This window comes from Megachile rotundata, chromosome 8, assembly GCF_050947335.1.
Source record: "Megachile rotundata isolate GNS110a chromosome 8, iyMegRotu1, whole genome shotgun sequence".
Classification (NCBI taxonomy): Eukaryota; Metazoa; Arthropoda; class Insecta; order Hymenoptera; family Megachilidae; genus Megachile; species Megachile rotundata.
The window spans coordinates 16,652,973-16,674,881 of record NC_134990.1 but is presented as its reverse complement, the minus strand read 5'-3'; the positions used below and the strand labels follow the sequence as shown (position 1 = coordinate 16,674,881).

Below are 21,909 nucleotides of genomic sequence, written 5' to 3'. Positions count from 1 at the left end.
GATCTCACCTGGGATTTTCGTTGGTCGGACGAAATTCTCTCCGTTTACCTTCGCTCGGTTTATTTTCAGTTTTCGGCTGGTCGAATCGCGCGGTCGGAGATCGAAGAGGACGAAATCCTGTTCGATCTTACGACGCGGAAAGCATCGAGAGGTCGCGAGAAACAGCGGACGTCACGGGTCACCGGTTAACGAGACCGGGCATAAGTTATTTTTTGTTCCCCAAATCCGTGCTTTCATCACAAAGAAGAGGAGCGGTTGGTTCGAGGTTTTCGAGAGAAGCAAGAAGCACTTTAGCTCGCTTCCTCGGTTAATCGAAACTAATCTCTCCTTCCCCATCTTAACCCTACTTTCCATCTTTTCGATTTTGTCGAGGCTCTTCAAGCTTCCGACGCGTTCCCGAGTTTTTCCGGGTCAAGCGCATTTGCTCGGGCCGCATTACATTTCCAAGTGGCAATATCTTTGTATCGATCTTTCTCTCTTTCTCTTCCTCTACCCCCGGTTTTCTTCGCATACGTAAAACCGTATATCCGCGGGTTCGCAACCGTCTCGGCCGTGCGAGAGAAATCCCGACACGGTCCGAGAAACAGCCGTAGGACCAGCGAAAGGATCAAAGCGCAGGGAAACGGCTGCGGGTGGAAATGGAACGAGAAACGTATTCAACGACGATTTTCTCCCGGATTCTACGGACCAACGACTATTTATTACTCCCCGCTGGTCGGCAATCCGGTCCACTCTCGTTGCATATAAACGCGCGAGACGCGACGCCGCGTAGTCCCCGAATTTCCGCAGCAATTCGGGATCTTTGGTCGACGACGTTGCCCTCGAGCGTCGAATAAAACTGTCGACGTCGAGTCGAATCGCGTCGGACGTAGCTCGACCAAGCATTCCGAGTAATTCCGTTCGACGACGATATATTTCCGGGTTTCGGATGCGTTTCAATCTCGGCGAAAGATTCCGGATCGGTGTCGGACGACGGCGCTCGAGATATCCGACGGTGAGAACGAGCTCGTAAAAATTCAATGGACCTTTCGAGCTAACCTTGATTTCGACCATTCTACTTTGATTTTTCCTGATAACCGAGAGACGATACGAGTCCCGGCCAATAGCCGTCGGTGAACCCGCTTCGAAACGATAACTAATATGGCTGAGCCAGCATTCGAGACCAGCCTCGGGCCGCACGGTATACTTTGATAGCTTGCCGAGGCTTCTATCGGTCATATTAAGTAGCCTGACCCGCCATCGGAGCTCCCTCGCTCGACCCTGCCAAGATCGAGCTCATCCTTTAACCGGACGACTTATATTCGCGAGCAGCCGGTGCCACGGACCCGGCCTTAAATCTTCCCGCGTCCGTTTCTCGCTGATAGCACCGCGGTCGCGAGGGAAACTCGAGAGGTGTTTCGTTTCGTTTTGCTCCTTCGGGCTTCGGTTTCGAACTTCCTTGGAAGCCTCGTTCGATCGTCTTCCAAACTTTCCGAGTCACGATTTTGGCAGCCGTCGAGAGGAACGGAGATAATCTTGTTCTCTGGGACGACGCGAAACGAAGCCGAGAATCCGCGTAACGAGCCACTTTGAACGCCGCCGAAAGCTTATCGAAACAAACAGAAACGTTTGGTATTCTCCGGACGTAACACCGGACGTGCCGGATACCAAACGATTATTTTCCAGCTTTTTCGACGTAGTCGTCTCACCTTGAACCTTCCGTTTTCGTCTCGCGTTCTCTGTTCCTCCGCACGGTTCGTTTTCTCTCTTTTCTCCGCTCTCGTTTTCCACGCCACCGTTCTGCCTCTTTCATCGTTCGACCATTATTCTAATGAAAATATGATGAGCGTCATTTCACTGACTGATAGCCGTTATTACCGTGTAACGTCCGCCGGCTGTGCAGCCGTTTCCGACGCTGCGCTTTACCTTTGATTTAAATTGCGAACGTTTTCCGTGGCCGACATACCTACGAGACTTTTCCTCTGTCCCTCGTCCCATTCCCCGACCACCGACTTCCCCGTGCCGCTTTCATTTCCTGCGATTTTCAGTCGTCGGGGCGTAATCACGTTTGCGCAGCTACGTGTACCTGCCAGTACTTAGGATTTACCTCGGTGTTCCGAGAAACGGCCGCAGCATCGTCGCGAATAAAGGCACCGGGAACAACGAAAACACCGAAAATCACCGGTCCCGCTTTTTATTCCGCTAACAAGCCGAGAAATTTCGTTGGATCCCTCGAGTTTGGCCGTCTCGAGTTTCCGGCACGTTTGTCTCCCGAACCCGTTCAACGTCCCACCCCGTCCAATCCCATCCGATACTGTTCTATCTTTTTTCTTTACCACACCCCTTTTATTCGTCTCCGGTGTTTTCCTCGGCTCGCGTTATTCGCGTTTGTTCAAGACCACGCGACGAGAGCGCACTCGAGGCGGCGAGCATCGCGCGACTCGCGCAATTTACCGGGGCTTTTAAACGCGCGAAACTAGAAAAATTCCGAAATAAGAAGAACAAACCGCGGCTCCTCGAAACTTTTTCTTTTCCTCCTTCGCGTCGTCGTAACTCGGAAAGCTCGGGCGAACAATTCTATATTCTTCGAGGAGTCCCTCGAGAGAGGAAAGGTTTCTGTCCGGTTTCTCGTAGCGGAATAAGACCGACGCGACGCGAAAAAGAGAACGACCGTTTCCATTTGTACGAACTTTCCCTCTACTTAACGCGATATATCTCTTTGTCCGAGCGGATATTGCCTCGATTCGGTGTCGAACAAACGCGTTTATTCTTCATTTGTGCGCCGCCATGTTTTCTCGTTCGCGTCGGCGTCGCGTTTAGCGGCCCATTAATCGGTTAAAGAACCGATTCCCGTCGAGTTCGCTCGGAAAACAGAGGTGGGAATAAGCACCTCGGCGGCGTTTTTCCGCATCGAAATAATTTTTCTCTAATATTTGCGTAATAATCGAGAACACACGGTGGTTACCTTTATTCGACGTCGTTCCGCTACTCGAGCAGGCTATCTTTGAAGCACGTTTGTTGATTCGACGGTAACGAGAAAGCCGCGCATTTACGACGAATAAATAGTAATTAGAATTCGAGATCGTTATTTGGGCGCGAGCATCGAGATTTATTTGTTCGAAGAGAGGGAAAAGTTCCTTAACGACTATCTACGATACTCGTTACGGAGTAAGTATACGAGTGGCATCTCTTTACGTCTCGCATCGTCTCTTTTTTTTCTCCCCGAGAAGAGGAAGAATATGAAAAATAAGAAGAAGGAACGATTCGAGTGCCGTTACTCGTAATTGTAGGAGAGAAGAAACAATTTCGACCCTCGGCTTCTAGCCTCGATGGCAAAAGGGGCGCGAGTAGCGGAGAAAGAAATTGCTCGATAGGTACTTCCGCAGGGTCGAAGGGAACGAAGAAGACAAGAGAAAGAGAGAAAGTTACGAAACGTCGCGTCGGTTCTTTTCCAGGGGTAGATGCTAGAGGTTCAGGGCGGAGAAGGAAGCGAAAGATTTCTCTTGACGAATCTCTCGAATCGTCTCTAAAGAAATTAGTATTCGTTCTTTTTAGGTCCGCGCGATTCAATCTACGAGGTAAATCGAGTTGGCGAGCATGACGAAACGCGCGCCCAACGAATTAGTCCCGCTCGAATTTCCTTCCTCTTTTTTCGTCGTCTGCCGCAATCTCGCGGCACTCGTACCCTTTCCCGTCCCTCCATCTAGCACGCCGGTTACCCTCTTCCTTCCGATCGTCGTTTTTAATGGAATTGTCTCGAGCTCGTTCGGTTAGCGCGAGCCTCGATGTTTTTAAATCGCTTATTATCGCTCGGACAAAATCGGGATATTATCCGAAAGTTTCGACGATACCGCGGTAGTCGACGTCGCCGCGTCGGCTCGCTACGAATTCGATTAAGTTTACGCGCGATCGTGATTCTGTCCGGCGAACACGCTCGATGCGCTGTCTGGATGGAAGCTTTCGCCCGAAACGTTTCGAATATCGAATCGTGCGCGGTCCCGTTACTCTCGTCGAACGTTAACTGGTAGGCAAACGTATCGCGAAAAAGTTCATCTGTACACGGAGGACGGTTCGATTTAATTAATTTCGAAATTAACGCTCGTCGCTCGGCATCGCGACGATACCGACCGGTCTAGACCTCTTCGATTCCGGTCGATGGATTCGGATTTGTTTGCGTTGCGCGTCGACTCTGTACGCGCGCAAGTATTCCCCGACTTACACGCGCGTACACCTACACCACCCATGCTACACGCTACATGTACACGTATATCGCGCATATTTTCCTATATATATAACATATATAAATTAGAAATGGCATTCGACACGTACAATTTCAACGGCTCGACGCGCGATACCTCGTCGTTGTCATTAATTTACATGGATACCGCGAATTATAATCACGGACGAACGCCGTGACAGAGAAACGAGCGCAAAAACGGCACGCGCGGATTAAATTCGGTTGCACCTCCAATCAAAATATCGATTATTAATCGATTCACGATTCCGGAGGTCCGTTAAAGGTTTTCGCGGCAATTTATTCGCGCGCGGTTTTTCGGGCTCGATTCCCCGGAAAAAAAATGAATGTTTCGTCGGGATCGAAGTAGCTCACCGCGTACGAGAACGTCGAGATAACGGCTGGTTCCTTTGTCCTCGGATAGAACGGAGGAATCGTGCGCATCCGTCCGCCACTATTCAGAGCCCTGACCTTTTGTCGAGAGAATTTCATATTACTCGTACACTCGGACCTGTTGATGGTACGCGTGTGTTCGGACTCGAAGCAAATGCGACGTCTTTGCCGTGAGACAGCCACGAGAGCGAAGGAGAAAAAGAGACGAGGAAAACGGAAAGACGTTTGCCTTTGTCTCGGGATTTCCTTTCGAGAGACGCGAAAACTCGTCACTTTTCGCCGAGAAAGAGAGAAAGAGAGAGATTAGAACGGCAAAAGCGGGATATACGCTTCCGTCTGGTGGGCGATGCCGGCGAGACGAATCGCCTCTTCCGGAAACAAAGTTTCTCTTTGTCGGTTTTCCGTTTCCTTGCTCGCCTCGGAACGTCGCTGCCGCGTCTTCGATCGCGCGCTTTTATCACCCTAATTCCCCTAAGCTTTCCGTTTATTTCGATTCTTCGCGCGATTCCACGCAGCTTTGTTCGCTCGGGAAACTCGAAAAAAGTTTGTCGTCTGTGAAAAAAGCCGACGTCGATCGATCCGCAGCCGAGCGAGGCTGCTCACGTGCTTTTCATAACCTGGAAATACAAACGATTCACCGGGAAGAAAGAAGAAAGGAAGAAGCTCGTTAGAATTCCGCGAGGCGAACCTCTTTAGTCGAGTCACGGTTCAAAGACACTTTAATCTTCGATTCCAGACAAGTTAACCGCGCGTTCGAGGATTTTCATCGCGAGAACGCGAAACCAAAATTCCGATGCAGAAATTCGACGAGATCGCGCGGTTCGGAAGCGCACGATCGTGAAACCGCTCGACGGCGGTTGCGGAATACGATTCTTCGTCCAGAGAAGGGCGTGGAGGGTCGGTACTCTGAATAGAGAAAATGACGGCTTGAATATCATCGGCGTGAAAACGTGGGACTCGCGCGTGCCGCGGCAGGCCAGTTTCTGAAAGGGTGGAAGGCTTTGCAACGAAAGCGACCCCCTTACCTTCGACCAGGTTTCCAGCTTCCTTTTCATTTTTCCGACTACCCGGTTTTACCCCATTTTCATCCTGTATATCCGCGCGATCCTAGCGTTCACCCAAGGGGACCAAGCGTCCATTGTTAAATGCCGTATTATTCCGCGATAACTCTGAAAAGGTTCGATTTGTCCGACCCGAGACGTCTACCTATCTGTTCCCCGGTTTCCTCGGTCAGCTCCGCTTTTCTCTCCTTTATCGTTTTCTATTATCGAATAGCTCGGATCACCGTCGAACGATTTCTCCGCTTCGATCGTTCGGCGACCGCACGAAATCGCGATATCGTGACCCGTCCAGCTTCGAGTACCGTAAACACCGTTTATGGTAGCTGTTCTCGGCGATCGGACGAATCGTTTCGTCGCGTTCTTTCCGTCGAAGCCACAGGTTGCTCGGAATCGAAATACCGGACAAAATCGTTCCCTTCGCGAACGATACCGCGGTTAGTACCGTGATCGTCGAAAAGACAGAGAGTTGGAAAGGGGATCACGGTTGCCCCGGGCTGGCAAACTTTTAACGGGTCAGCGCGAAAGTTTGATTGCTGAAATAGTTTGGCGACGGTCTTATCTCCGCGTCGCGTCGGGACGACGGTTTTACCTGGGAAAAATGAAGGAAAAAACTGCGGTCGACGGAAGCGTCACGAAACCGGAGAGCCGCGCGAGTCGCGGGCGAAAATTCGCAGCTAATTTATGTGCCAATTAATTGGCAATTAAGACGACGGTTTTTCGGCCGAATTAAATTCCCCGCACTCGAGAGTCTCGATACAGCCTGCGGAGACGATAGACGCTCGAACAAAGGGAACGCGGTCCCCTTCCAGTTGTTAGTCCCGCTCGGTAGGAAGTTGATTTAGAGTCTTTCTCTCCCCCGTTTCGAGTCGACGAGAAAAGGGTTCGCCGTCAAACTTTCGACTCCGTTTTCTCATTCTGGATCAACGTTTGATCGCGGCTTCTCGAGAGATTATACGCGTTGCTAGGCGTAATAGGATACGTAATACGTAACTACAGAGACACGAGAATAGATTCGTGGTACGTCGCTGTTTTTCCCTTTTGCGCGTTTCGTTAATCCTCTCGGTCTCTCGACGTTCTCCTTTTTTATCCATTATCTTCTCCTTCGGGATTTTCAACGTCTATTCCGAACGAGCTGCTCGCTTCTCGTTATTTCGATCTTGCCGACGAAATTAAGCTCGAGGTCGATCACCGGCAGAAATTTCGAAAGATGGTCGGATTCGGTAGGGTGCTCCGATGCGGCAAGGCCATCGAGGAGTTCATCGAGGGTGGAACGATCGGAAGAATTAATATCGATCCCGCACGGATACGGCCGTTTGGTGGTCGGAAAATTTCTCGACAAAGTGCGATACCGGCTCGTTTTCGAACTCGATCGTGACAGAAAGCGCGAAACGAATCGTAGCCTAGCAAACACTTTCCTTATCCGTTTAAGAAGACGGGAACAAAGAAATCCACGAGGACAAACGAAGCAACCGGTGTGGAAAAGAGAACAGGCCCGGCAAACGACAAAAGAGTCTCTTGCTGGAAGCGCAAATCCCGTTGATTCTCTTCCTTTTTCCCTCGAAGGGAGTAAATATTGACCGTTCCGCGCCTCCGGGCTTCTCCGTTGCTTCTCCTCGGCCTTCAAAGAATTTCCCTGTTCCGTGGCCACCGCGGCCGCCGTCGCAATGCTTCGAAACGTTAAACGCTAATTAGAATCGCGAAGCGGAACGTTCGATCGTCCTTCTCGAGACCACTCGAGAAGCTCCGAACGAGATCGAGTTCCGAAGACGCGGTCCGCCCCCTCGTCGGACTTTCAAAGATTCGTTTTTCCGCGCAGCTTTGGTCGAGCTTCGCGTTAAAACCTTTGACTCGAGCAAAGTTTCGCGTTCGATCTCCTTGGAGGATAGACGGGAAAAGGGGGAGTCCCGCTTTCTTTTCATCGCTAGTTCGAGAAGAAAGTCGCGGACGATTCGAGGAGGTAAGTCCGTGGAAGGAAAAAGCACGTTCGGACTCGTTAATCGAGCACTCGATACGACGCTCGCGGAACGAGTCGTCCTCGAAATAGCTTCTGGAATTTTTCGTTTGGCCGTACGCTCGAAAAACGGCCGGGGTCGAAAGAATTATTTCGTGGGAATTTCACGAACGGCAGACTCGGCAACAAAGTTTTGCCGTTTCGATGTTGGGCGTAACTCGAAGTAGGTAGTTCGCCGTGCGAGGCAACGGGAACCGAAGATGCCACTTAGCTCTGCTGCAAATTTAATTTCCGCCTGCTGCGGGACTCGAAATTAGGCTAATGCTACGGTAAGGACTATATGCCCTTTATGCAGGAGAGGAGAGACCGACGCGACGTCGCATCCGACGAAACGATGCGCTCCGCGAAAGGGACAACTTCCGATTCAAAATTTATTCGATACGACGGTCGGAAACTCTTTCCAACGTCCCGTTTTGACGATCCCCGTCTCTGCGAACCGGCAAACTAACGAGATTTCCGATAATGGCGTTCGTCTCGTTGGACGGTAAAGAACGTCGATTATCAAACTGAAACGGGACTCTCTCGAACAAACCGCTCGCGATAACGGATCGGAAGATTTTTCTCCCGGTGGACAACTCCCACGCCGAATATCCTCGCGAACAAGGAAATTAGTATTCCAACGAGGTACCGATATCGTTATCTGATCTCGTCCGTGCTCGACGCAAACCGCCGGAGCACCGATGCTATCTTCGTTCAAGGAAATCTTTACCGTCCACGGTATCCTGTACTTTCTGGCGTAAAGTTTTACGATACTACCCGCGAAAATACTGGATTCCCCCGGATATTTCCAGCCGCGAAAACGATTTCTCGAACGCAACGAACTTACGAAGCACGTACGAGGCAGCCGTCTCGAGAAGCGTGGTCTTTATCGCGAACGCTCGTCCTCCGAAAGTTCGCGCGAAAGATTTCTGTGGATCGTGTGTGTCGCGTACTCGTTCTCGTTCACTCTTGACCGCCATAGTTATCGATTGTTTCGCCGCTCCACCGTGTAATTTTAACCGCATTTACCGATGTTACGTTGTTACGTTATTGCATCATTACATGCTTCAAGTAATCGCATTAGCCGAATGCAGGCTCGTTACGAGCTCGCAGGTATTTATCGCGGCGATGCGTTCGATAACGAGACGCGTATGGCTAACGTTCGGCCGGACGGCGAAATATTCGAGCGGGCCCATTAAGCCGCCGACTCTATTTCCTAAAGCAACTATACTCGTGGCTGCCTACGCTACCACCACCGAGTCCGAGACTCTCCAGACGCGTATTTTTCAACCGCTCGAATTAAATGCTCCGCTTATCCGACCGGTGGAGAAAAATTCGTTCAACTTTTAAACTCTTCGCTCGGCGCGAGTAGGTTTCGCGAACAAAAACAAAAACACGGCCGTGGATCTGGCGCGGGCGAGGCAACTGAAAAAGCCCGTGAAAAAACGCTGGTTCTTCGCGCGGTACTGCACGGCTCGGTGATTAATCGCGCGCGACTTCTCGAGGAGGAGGAGAAAAAAAAATGCTTCGTTTGCGAGCTTCTCGATTTAGTTTGTCGCTTATCCCTTTCGGGATAACCGTACCGGCTTTTGTGGATACCCTTCGTTAGCGAAACTTGGATTTATATCGGAGCGAGCAGACCCATACGTCGAAAAGTTGGACCCGCGTTTAATTAAGGAACTTTTGTCCACTCGACAAGATCGTCTCCCACCGCTCCAAGTAGAATTTTCCTCGGAAACGACGCGTAAGCGGAAAAATCCTGCCGTTCCGAGGATTATTGGTCGATGAAAAATCGATACGCGAATCACGAGTCTCGAGGCGTTAATTATTTTCAGGAGATCGCGCGATCCTGGGAGACGAGAAAGAAACGAAATCGTCCGTCTACGAGGAGGGAAAGTGGCGAACGAACGAGGGTAGGAGAAGAGGACGAAGAAATTTGCCCGACGGCTGGGAAACGCGTATTATTGCACCTGTGGGAAACCGATCACCTGACTGAATCAACATTATAACAAATAAATTGAAATCACGGGCGAATTTCAGAGATTCGAGAGCGAATATCCGTGATTTACGAGGAACTGGATGGCGCCGGATGGCAACGCCACTGACACGAGATAGTCGGCAATCGGGGCTCGGGGGGGAAAAAGAACGAACAACCGGGAGGTAAAAGAAGGAAATCCCGATGAATTTCGTGCGTCGAACTGCAACGATGCAAACAGGAGCGGTTGCGATGCCGAGCGAACGAGGAACACGAAGAGGAAAAGCCGGAGAGAGAGAAGAGGCGAACGAGAAGCTTCAAAATGGAAGGTTCTTTCTCTTTTTGTGGAGGAAGAATACGAGAAATTGCGAGCAAAAATATCCGTGAGGCAAAGTTGGAATCGAATTAAAAAGCTGGCCAAGCCAATTAAGGCGTTTCGCGGAAGTTTAAGAGATTCTTCCCGGAAAAGGGTAAGCTTTCCGAGTGCACGGGCGGTCGTTTCTTCTTCATTTTTTTTTCTTTCCTTTCTTCTATTACGTCGCCTTCCGCCTGGTCGCCGAACTGGGCGCCATTAAGCTGTTCGCTCTTCCGTATAAATAGAAAGAGAAAAAGAGATCGCTCTGCCGGATCGGAGCGCGAAAGAAGAAAGGCTTCGTTTAATTTCAACAAAATTTAGCTCGTTATCCTGCCGCGTCGTTCGCGGATTTTTCGATCGTTTCTTTTTTCCTTTGACTCCGAGGCGGCGACAGGAGCCGTTTTTCCCTGTCGTCTCTCGAATCGGTTATCCGCGGCGCAAACTCCGCCCGCTTTCGGCCGATCTACGACGTTCGTTACGCGAGGTAGCAGCTGTCGCGGCAGCTACTTACTATCGTTAAATATTAAATTTCGTCTATGCCGTTTCGCTCGATAGCGCTAATAGCTATCGGACGATAACGTCGAGATCGAGATAAATTCTTGAAACGTTTGGTACATACCTTCGTAGACTTTCAGCTGCGCCTCGGCCGACACGGCGTCGCCGACTCCATTCTCGGCCACACACTCGTACAGGGTGTTGTCGCGAATCGACTTGACAGGTTCGATCCGTAGTAAAGCTCCGTTTTCATAGTTATGCACCAGGTACCGTGACTGCGTCTCTGCGGCATAACACGAAAGATTGAGGGGCAGGTGGAAAAATAAAATCGCGAGAGAGGGCCAGAAGATAGACGTCGGAAAGAACGATCGACGGGTGTTCCCGTATTCCACGACTCGAGAGAACTACGAGCTTCGGGTGTCGAGGGAATCCGATAAAAAGGAATCTATACTGGCCAAACTTCGGTATCGCGGCTCTCGCGAACTTTGTCGCGTCGTTATCGCCGTTTCGCTGGATTAACGAGTTCCGGCGTTGCGAACCGGCTCCAAATCGGAGACAATCGCAACGAGGACAACGCGCGACCGCTCGGCGTTAACCGGCGCGATTTTTCGCCGCGCTGAAACCTTCGAACGGTTAATCGGGCCACCGCGTCGTACGCTCTCCCTCCGAATAGATTTCGATTCCGAGTGGACGAACTCGCGGCCGGCCGTGATTCGAGCTCGCCCATCGACTCGATTAACGCCGAAATTCACGCGATAGGACTTCTCAAAAATCGGATACCCAACCAACACGCGAACTCGACGAGAATCAGCAACGATCACTGAATCTTCTCGGAATACAAGAGGAGAAACGGAGAGAGAGGCAAAGAGAATTGCTACGACTACTTTGGCAAGTATCGCGAACAAGCCCGGAGTGTTGGCAATCTAGCTAGTTTCGGTAACTCTCGAAACCGGACCGAGTCCCCGGTGCTAGCGGCAACAGCCGGCACTTCCGGCTCGGAGCAACGAGAAATTTAGTTGCGAAGAAAGGAGCGGGTGAAAAAGCGACCGGGACGAAAGGAAACCGAACGAAACGGGAGGGAACGAAAACGCGGCGTAATCGAGTAAGTAGAACCGGAAACGAAGACTAAAACGAGAGGAAAGTCGAAAAGTAGCGGTAATTTCGGTACGATTTCCATCTCCGTCGTTCGCGTTGCACGAAAGAGGGATGCGCGCAGGCAAAGATGGCCGGTGAAAAGTTTCGAAACCGAGGGTACGGTAAAATGAAAAGGCGAGGAGCAAAAACTTACGGGAAACTCTCTTTCCGTTCTTCCTCCAGTGAATCTGAGGCGGTGGTGCTCCCTCTGCCGTGCAGTAGAAACTCGCTATTCCGCCAGCCTTCACCTGCTGCGATTGTGGCCTCACCAGGATCGTCGGTGGACCTGCGAACACAAAATGGAAGCAAACCTTGGATTAGACTCGCGTTCACCTTTTCCGATAACCACCGTCGTAAATATTGGAAAGTTGCTCTAAGTGTATTAGAGACAGTGGTCAATCGAACACGTGGACGTCGTTTCAGATCGCGAAACTGGTTCGTACCAGCTCGGATTTAGTTGGAATCGAAAAAAATAGACACGACGGACTAGTTAACGCGAAGATTCCGAGCTGGCGCTTTTACCCGCTGGCAGAGATAGTGGTTCCAAGATGGATAGAGGCAGCGCGATCCTTTGTCGAGGTAGTTTCTTCTGGTCCATCCCAGCTATAGCAACACCGTTCTACCGGAAACAAAAGGACCGGACCAAGAGTCGTGCTATTTGGAGCGAGACTACCGGCCAAGTATTAAATTGGTCTCGAAAGTTTGAGATCGCACGGATCGTTTATGGCCACTCTTCCATGGACCGGCGATCCCGCCGGAAACCATTCTGCTCTTTCGCTTCTTAAAGCGGTGCCGAATTTCCAGTCGAAAACAAATTCCATCGTCGTGGAATCGGGGAAAGGAAGACTTTCGGCGCGAATCAATTTATCTTCACGGTCCTCCGCCGCGGGGTAAAAAAAAATAATCGTCGCTCGATCGCAAAACGGAAGATTAACCCGCAAAGCGAATACCCGAACGAGCGGAGGGAGAGCGAAGAGAGAACGGTCGAAAATTCGAACGGGGACGAACCCGCTAATCTATCGGCCGTGCACGAAAACTGCGAAGCACGGGAACGGTGGAACGCAATTTAAGGTAAATATTATTCCATCGGCGAACCGTCGATAATTTTTGATCGAATCGCTCGTTCGAGATTATTGCTATCCGGTGGGGTCGCATTGTGGCTGGACGCGCGACGATTATCATACCGAAATAGTTCGTAACTGGTGCATTAATCGGAGCTGCTCGCGGCACACGCGACGATGGATGGATTTTTAAATATTTCAAACGAAACGGATGCTGATTGAAACGGGATAACGACCCGTCATCGAGAGTGAAACGAATTTCATGAAATTCTTTCGCGTCGCTTCAAAACACTTTTCGCGTGTACGTTTATTTAGAGTGAACTACATCGAAAGCACCTGCTGTGTCACGCTCATCCGATTGAAATACCCGATTTCAGCGTTGAAAGGGTGTCTCCGATCAACGGCCGCCCGGCTTCTGCCTTTTTGTTCTTCCTTTTGACCAAGACCGATATCGACGGATCAATTCGAAGTTCGGAAACGCGCGATTCGCGAATTACAGTCACGCTACGCTGCGTTATCCGCTCGCTTTTCATCCGATCTCGCGCAATCGGACAGCGCACAGTTTGAAACGCGATCAGAAAAAAAGAAAAACCACGGGAGGGAGTTTGCAAGATTAGGTCGACTTAATTCGAGGAAGGTAAAGCGTTTCGGTAATTCTCGGAGCTACGTGGAAGAAATTGCGCGAGGGTTTTACCGCGACCTCGTTAATGGCATTAATATCTCGCGGCGAACGTTTAGAAAAGAAAAAATTTCGGGCGCGTGCCAACGCGTTCTCCGCTTACCAAGAACGGGAAACGAAAGAGCAACCGCGTCAACGAACGTACGCAAAGAATAAACGCCGGAGAAAATTAGATCGCGATACTCGAGGCACGTCGGGACTCGGCTTCACCGAGAAACGAATGGCGGACCGTTTTCGAAGATCCTTCTCGGATGCTCGCGGGTCGCTCGTTACGCGAATCGAGCGCATGCAAAATTAGGATAAAGATCGGACGGTTATTTTCCCCGAAAGTTCGTAATAACGAAGGATCGGCGATCGTGGTCCGTATAAAAACGGACCAGGTCGTATCTCATACTTAAACTTTATACCGGTTTGGCGTAGACTCGGTGAGCGGAGGCGAAGCGAAGTCGAGCGGGCAAAACCGGAGAAAAAGTTTCGCCCGCGGCGAGCTCGCCTCTATTACGCTTTATAGCCTGCCGCGACGTAATTGAAAAAGTAGCCGATAACGGAGCAATCTGCATGAGATTTGAATAAAATTACGCGTTACCTACTGCCGAACGTATTACGGAATCGATCGGGCTGCATCGGTCTTCGCGACGTTCTACTTGCCCTGCGAGGAGAACGCGGTGCCGTACAGATTTTTCGCTCGAATCGATCCGGTCTGCTATTTAATTCCAAACTTTTGTTCGGATCGTAAAGCGCGCGGCAAAAACTGTCCGCAAACTGCCGATACGCCGCAAACTTTTCGACGGTGAAATGCCGGTCGAAGGTTGAAATCGAGAAGGGCCGAATCGCACGGTCAACATTTTCGAGATTGCGGGACTCGTTCGGCAAACTTTCCACCGATCAAAGCGTGTGCAGGTGGAAATCGCGAATCGGGCGCGGCGCGGATGCCATTTTGGTCGGACATCGATCGCGAACGCGTTGCTTCGGCCTACGCGCGATAAATTTCAATCGACTCGCGGGGAAAAGGAGAAACCGTGAGGATTATGGTAAATAATTGCGCGGATCGTTTTAGCGTGTATCGAGATCGGAGGTCGATCGGTCGGATCGAGAGACTCCACGATCGAGGAACAGGGCAAATATTAATTTAAATGGGTTTTAGTTCTCCCACCGTGACATTCGCGTATCGACGAGGAAGCAGCCGGCTCGCGTTCCGAAAGATTCGCCGCGTTTTCTACTCGTTTGTACGGGCACAATGCGCCAACAATGGGAAATAGAATCCCCCGTTCGCGCGGATTAAATAATGAAAATTTTCCGCCGTCCTTCGGTGAACCGTGAAATTGAATTTATATACCGAAGAACCGTCATTGGCGTTTGAGTGTTATAGCTCGCCACCCGGTCGCGATCGTTCGCCTCTCTCGATTCGTGATTTTCCGAGACGAAAAGTTGTCGCGAAATAAGACAGAATATGCCGTATAATTGAGGGATATAAATATCGGACCGACGGGGATCACGATTTTTAGCATGACCGGATTCGGCTGGAAATAGATGACCTGCTCCTTTTCGCGCGGGTCAACGAATTTTCGATCGATGTCTCGCGGCTCCGGAAAAAAAAACGAAACGGTGGTCGAATGCGCGCGAAAAATTCGGGAAGACGGTTTCCCGCGATGGTAAAAACTCGCGAAATTCCCGGAAACGAATAGTCGGCAGAGATCAGCCTCGATGGCCGGCGCCGGATACGGTCGAATATGAGATTTCAAGATTTCAATTCGGATCTGTTGTTCGTGACCGCGTTTAATTGAATTCCGGGATTTTTAACGCGAACGCGAGATAGGCGGGCTCGCGCGACCACGACGATTTCGCGCAGCTGGAAAAATTGCAATTTATTTCTTTGGAATTAAAGCGTTCGTTGCTCGGTAACTTTGTCCTCGTCGCTCGACGCGTCTGACCCCGATGGCTTTATTCTACTATTTCTACGGGAGCTCTACCGGGCGCAAACACCAACCCCCTTCGCTCGCGCTCTCTCGCTCGCTCTCGAAGTAGTCGCTACTTTTTCCCTTCCGAGACGCGATGCGACGGTTCCTTTTTCCGCGATAAAGTTACGGTTCTAAAAAGAACGACCGACGTCTCCCGGGACAGTCGCGATTTGTTGGACGCGGATTATCCGCACCTCGCGTTTCTTTGACGAGATAAGTAACGCAAAACCGACGATCTTCGCTGACAAAGGAAGGAAAAAAATGATTCCCTCGACGACAAGACGGGAAGAGCAAAAAGGCGGCCAATCGTTCCTTTTCTATTCGATATCGAGCCGTTTCGCGTTTCCTTCCACTTTGCTTCGTCGATCGCGAAAATTGCCGGGCGACGCGATTCGCCGCGACAACGTTTCAGCCATAATCGTGTTTGGCCAATCGATCCGCCGTACCTCTAATCGACGACGAGTTCGTTTCAACGGCCAGGGAGATGGCCGGAATACCGATTCGCAACTTTGGAATTCCTGTTCGCGACGCGTTCAAAGTATATCACGAGGGGATGCGTCGCAGCTGCGTCGAAACCGGGCTGTGGTCGCGAGCGAACACGAGCCTATACGAGCATTTGTATGCGCTTACGCGAGCGGGCAAAAGGAAGAGGGCGTGGACGTGTACACGGATGCATCCCACGGAATAGCACGGCTTCGATACGTATGCAAAGCGATCGCGTTTAACCAACTTCTCGGCGAGAATTTCCATTAGTCGAGAAAGTCTGCGCGGCTTCGGGGACAATGGGCGAGAACGCGCGCTACCTTCGACGAACACCGCAGCGAGTATAGCGGCTGACTGTTTCGGCGAAATCGAGCCGTCGAACGATTTCGAATCAACGCGTCTGGTAGCGCGGATAATTCAATTTGAATATGGATGCATAGCCCGGGCTCTGGCTCGCAAATCCGCAAACGCGACCCGATCTCCGTCGATTTCGCGATAAGTCGCGACACGAAAGCGAGCGTTCGTACGCGAGCGATACGATAGCCCGTCGGGGTCACGGGCGGAGTCACGGGGTTGGCGTCTATCTCCCGCTCCTAACAGGGTCTCCACGGGTGTATATAACGCCGGGCGTCGAGACGGTGCGCGACGCGACCGAGCACGCCCGCAGGACCTGCACTAAATTTATGCAAATGCATGCCGGCAATATTCTAAATAAGTAGCTTCACCCCTGACTCCGTGCACGTTGCGCCCTCCCTGGCTCGGTATCGCCAACTTCTATCCCGGCTGTGTAAATTCGACCGACTAACCAACCGACTAACCGACGACCGTTCGTGCGAGCGTTTCGCTTCGACGACTGCGGAACGACGCGTTGCGGTATCCGTTACGAAAAGAAACCGAAACGACGCCGACCACCGCCGATCCGGCGAATTCTCCGCCAACCAAGAGACTCATCCCCCCGTTGATTCGCGCGGTTTTGAAATTTTAATTTCGAGATACGGACCGCCGACGAGGCCACCGTAACGCGTATCCGCGGCGAGCGGCATATATCCGGAGAACGGTTTCGTATCTCGTTTTTAGCCGGCCCGGCCAAGTCTGCTCGAATGCGAGTCAGCCGGCGCAGCTGCTCGTAACTGGCTTTTAACGCTAATAGTGCTTTCAGACCCATTTAAAGAGCTTTTACGAAACGGAGAAGAACGCGAAACTTTAGTACGTTCGGTGCTTTGCGATCTTTTTACTCCGCTCGCGATTCTCGGAAAATTAAATTCGTCGAATTTACTTTTACCGCATCGAGTCCTCTTGTCCCGGAGGTCTATTCGTCGCAATCGCGGTACGAAACGAACGGGAGGCGGTAACATAGATTAGAAAGGCGACGGCAGGTGACGCGCCGCCATCAGGCTAATCAGCTCTCGGCGTTTTAACGCGGTTAATTGTCCTTCAATTAGAGCCGCTCGCGGCGGCGCGACTTTCTTGCTCTCGTTCCGAGGAACTTTCGCAATCGTCGGTCGTACGGTCGCGCGCGCAATTAGCCGACGCCCGAGTCCTCTCGCGCGTTAAGAAGTCCCGTAAAAACCGCGCCAAGATGTACCGAGGAAAATTACGCAAAGATAAAGTCCAAGTTATACCGTCGTTAGAGAGTGACGGACTCGAGGGTCGCGGTGGACCCTTGTTCGCTCCCCATCCAGCCCGGGCGAGTATCTTCTCGTCGTACAAATTACGCGAGGAGACAGTTTTCGTGACCTTAATGCGTTACCTTCGTCCGTTACGTCTCGCCCGCCTCGCCCCAAGAATAACTCGGTAGCCAAGTCGATAGGCCAAAATTTATCGCCTATTTCTCGTTAAAAGGCCACCGCGGGGGAGGCTGTACGTAGCTGGAAACGCGATTCGAAAGAAAAAAAGCTGGCCAGCTCGAAATTCGATTTCGCGATGCAACCTCGGTTCGGCGACGATATCGACTGGTCGCTCGAAGGACGGTTCGCGAATAAATCATGGAATCAATTCCGATACGTAGTCGGTGCCGCCATAAATAAAATGCGCTAGATATCGTAGATCGGTGGCCGCCACGCGAAAGAGGGAGAAACAAATGACAGCGTATAAGCGAGCAGAAACATTCGAAAGTTGGTCCGTGCTACGCTCGACACGGGTTGCGCGCGCGGAATTTGAAATTCAAAGCGTGCGGAGAACTCCCGATAAGAGCCCCGGGCTCGCTGCAAAAATACACATTAGTGGATTTGAAATTTAGATCGGTTACGGTCATCCAAGCGAAATTGAGTACCTACCCTCGAAAACAGACCGATTTACGGCGGTTTTCCGCGACCCTAACGAGGCCCTCGAAACTAGGCACGCGAAAGAAACTCTTCTCGAGTCACGTTCCAGACGTCTTTTCCTTTCCACTTTTTTTTTTAACTTCTTCCTTTCCCTTTCTTTCCTTTTTCTCTTTTCCATCTTGGAATCCGCTCTGCCCTCTTTTTTTCTCCTCTTCGAGCCTTCGATCTACACTCGGACAGCATGCGCGGTCGTACTTACTTGTCATGTATGTGATGTACTGGGAGTCGCTGATGTTTCCTGAAAGAAGCTCGTTGAGTCGGGTCTCGTACGGTCACGGAAACGCTCCGTGGGCCCAGAAAAGTCCGCGACAAAGTCTCGAGTACCGCGATCAAAAGTCGATGATAATTCGCGCTTCGATGTGGTCGCAAAAGGTAGAAACGCTTGCTTAAAGCTACGAGGTAAACGCGCGGAAAGATGGGTGGAAAGAGGAGAGCCGTTCCCGAGGCGATGACCCAGTCAAGGATCGCGAAAGCTTTCGAAAGAGCGCGAAACAGCGAGGAAATTGCGTACGCGTTTACCTCTAGCACGCGCTCCCCCTGTCCAAACGCTGGAAAGACTAGGACTGCCGCGGCGGTCGCCTCGAGCACGCGATGTTTTCGCATTAAATATGTATTATTCGTCTCTTTGTGCGCGACTCTTTGTATTCTTTAAGCTTCTCTCCTTCGTTTTCTGTCTTTTACCGCGTTGAAACGTACGAATCGCTAATTGCGCGATCTCGAATGCGGAAACGCGGCTCGACGCGATCCGGTAAGTCGTAAAGTGACCGCGGGAAAGAATCGTCCGCGTCGATAACTCGCCGCATAATGGACGCTAGGCGGGGTTCATGCTCTATCTCCGAGCAGCTACCAGTGTTTTCGTGGCGTACGCGGAACACCCTTAACCGTTCCGATCTTTCTCTCCTGACGTCGACCTATTAGTTAACCGTTTCACCGATTTTTTTTTCTTCGCTCGAGATACGGCAGCTCCTCGATAACTCTCGGATCGGAGCCGTGCACCGTCGACATTATTCTTCGCGAGCAACCAGTCTCCGCGCGTTTGAAAAATTTCTAGAGCTCGACGGACCGCGGGGGTTATTTGCCGATTTTGTGTCACGGTATTGTTCCTCGGAATATAATTAGTTCGACATTTATGGCTATTCTGTCAAACCCAAAAACGCCACATGAACGTCTCCGCAACTTGACGTTCTTAACTTTCTAACAGGGCAAAAAAGCACCTCTTTCTAGTATCCAATATATCTTTCCTTAAAGAAAGTTCCATCACTGTAACAAGTTGTGGAAACGCCATGGAGAACAGCAATAAAAGGTTCATATTTTAGCCATCGCGAACAGGTATTTCGATCGGTGTCCGTCGATCGTTCCAAGTACGTCGTCGTCGTCGTAGAGAAACGTCGAAATAAACGCCGAAGCGATCGCTCGCGGATATTTAAATAGGACCGTCGTGTATCAACGTCATTACCTAGCGAGCACGTTGGTATCGTAACTGGCCATCCGCGTATAACTGACCCATATACCGTCGGCTATAATACGAGGAGCACGCCGTACAAGCGGAGAGGGCGAGCGAGAGGGAGAGATTTGTATCGCGATCGTGGACGAGGGCTACTTTCACGAGAGCAAATGACCCCGCGCGACGACTATACCGCGCGAACACCGATTCGTTTCGTTTCGTTCCGTTCCGTTTCGTTTGTCGACACTCGTACGCTCACCCCTATTTATATTTCATCGCGAGCCACCGATGCACGCTCGTATCGATATCGAATTTGACACCGACGAACCGTCGGTCATCGGCCATTTTTCCCTTTGCCCGTCATTTTTTCTTCGATACGCTCGCACTCGATCGACCACCGGTCGGCTAAAGACCGCGCGCGATCAAGTCGAGCATCGAGGCGAAAATCGATGCGGATCTACTCGAAATAAACGCGATACGTGTTTGCGATCAGGGCGGTGAAAAAGGATTCGCTTGGACGCGCCTCGACGCGGGTCGAGAGCATGGTCGTTTTCAACGATACGGAATAATTCACGAGAAAATGGCTACGCGAACGCGGATACGTTATGATCCGTCGGGGTATTCGAGCCAATAATTAACGACGCTCCAGAGTAAAGCGTAAATAAAAGTACGGAAAACGCGAGGGATCGATCGGCGCGAACTCGGTGGAAAAAAGAAGAGCGCAGCGGGTAGCTTTTATTACTGGTCGTTTGGCGGCGGTGCCCTCCCTTTTCTTCGTCGAAACGTCAACGCGTTAAACCGTGCCTCCTTCCTCCTAGATATCCGGAGTAAATTAATCGGGAAGCTAAGCGTAAACGTCCGAGGAAAAACGAGAAAAATCTTCCGCGTATCGAGACTCTGGTTCGCGGGGAGTCGCGAAACAAACGCGATTAAAGTTGAACGGGGAAAATAAAGGACGCGACGGGACAGCGGGAAAGGAGACGAATCGACGGTTGGCTTCGAACCGAATTAATTTCGTGGAATCACGGGTGCGAGTACGAAATCACGTTTAACGTTCGAGCGTTTGGACGTTCGGTTGTTCGCTCGTGGGTGGACGCGGTCGGGAGGATGGCTTTCTCATTGGGTCGGTGATCTACGATATTGGCGTAGTGGCCGACCGAGACACCGAGCGACCACGAATTCCTAACTCCCCCCGTACCGACATTTTTATACGTTTCGTACGATTCTTCGTCGTCGACTAAATAAAAATCACGGCATGTCCGAGAAGAGATCGTGTAATGGCACACGAAACGATCGGAATCGAGTCGTCGCGGAAACAAAGTCCGTCGGACGAGAAGAGGAAGAAGCGAGGTTTCAATTGTCGACGCCGGCACTGTCGTCGTCGGCAGTTCCGTAGACCGAATAGCCTATGTGGTCTATTACCGGACCGCTAAGAGGGTGGAATTGATTAAATAATTGGCCCCTTAGATCGGGGGCTAGTTTCTGGAATGAATGCGCTGGCTCTTGGCCAAAGCTCGTTCGAGCTGTCGAGGGCCAGGAGAAGGAAGAAGAGCGGATGGGGTCGGTGGAAACCACTCCTTCGCACCGAGTCCCCCGCGCGACCACTCGCATAGAACACGACTGCTACGTGGCGCGATAAAGAGAAAATCGGTGGCTAACTGCTAGGGGGCTGATCGACTCGTCTTCTCGCGTGGTTAGAACATCTTTGGCAAATGGCACGTTCGTTAAGCCTTTTAATACTCTCGGATGGTAGTCGAACTGCCAATGCCACGTCATCGATCGTGTTTCACGACCCGACGAGTCCTCGTTAATTAACGTACCTTTATGCGAGCCGGTTCGATCGCAATTTCCGTCATGGCGAAAAGTGCCCGCAGGCAGCGAACTGTCGCGATAAAACGACCGGTGTACGAATTCTTTCGACCGACCGTTTATCGTAACGAGATAAGATACGCATCGCGCGGTACCTTTTCGTCGACGAAAAAAGATTTTGCCTAGAGGCGACAGAGTACGATGCGGATAGCAGAAATACGAGGCAGTAATTTTAGTCTGGCTGGCAAACTGGCTTCGGTCAGTCAGTTAACGCTCGCGACGCGTTAAAGACCTCGAGACTTCGCGTGATAGCTCCGAGAAACTCGTTTCGGATGATAGGAAGCATGCGATTAAAGCGACTACGCCGCAACGGTTATACCGCAATAATTAGAGCTCCGTTTCTATGACGCGCTGCGTGGCTCGATGTTGACGTACGAGCAACTTTGTTCGGACCCGTCGACGAAACAATCGCTTTCTTCGCGAAAGGGAATCGTTACCTAATACGAATCGCAGGATTTTCCTCTTGAACCGTTAT

At 51.0% G+C, this 21,909-nt stretch overlaps 1 protein-coding gene across 10 annotated transcripts in view; it reads right to left on the bottom strand.

Annotated features, from left to right (window-relative positions):
• The window catches only part of Lar (tyrosine-protein phosphatase Lar), a 152,015-nt gene that overhangs the window by 54,376 nt on the left and 75,730 nt on the right, over positions 1-21,909 (bottom strand). For 7 of the 10 annotated variants that reach the window (XM_076534528.1, XM_076534534.1, XM_076534535.1 and 4 more), the window contains 3 exons: positions 18,321-18,359; positions 11,771-11,902; positions 10,607-10,765 (listed from right to left, as the gene is read on the bottom strand). In XM_076534528.1, coding sequence (XP_076390643.1) covers positions 10,607-10,765; positions 11,771-11,902; positions 18,321-18,359 — 330 coding nt within the window. The remainder of the gene's footprint in view (positions 1-10,606; positions 10,766-11,770; positions 11,903-18,320; positions 18,360-21,909) is intronic. The other 3 variants (XM_012284061.2, XM_076534530.1, XM_012284053.2) reach the window with 1 other exon arrangement.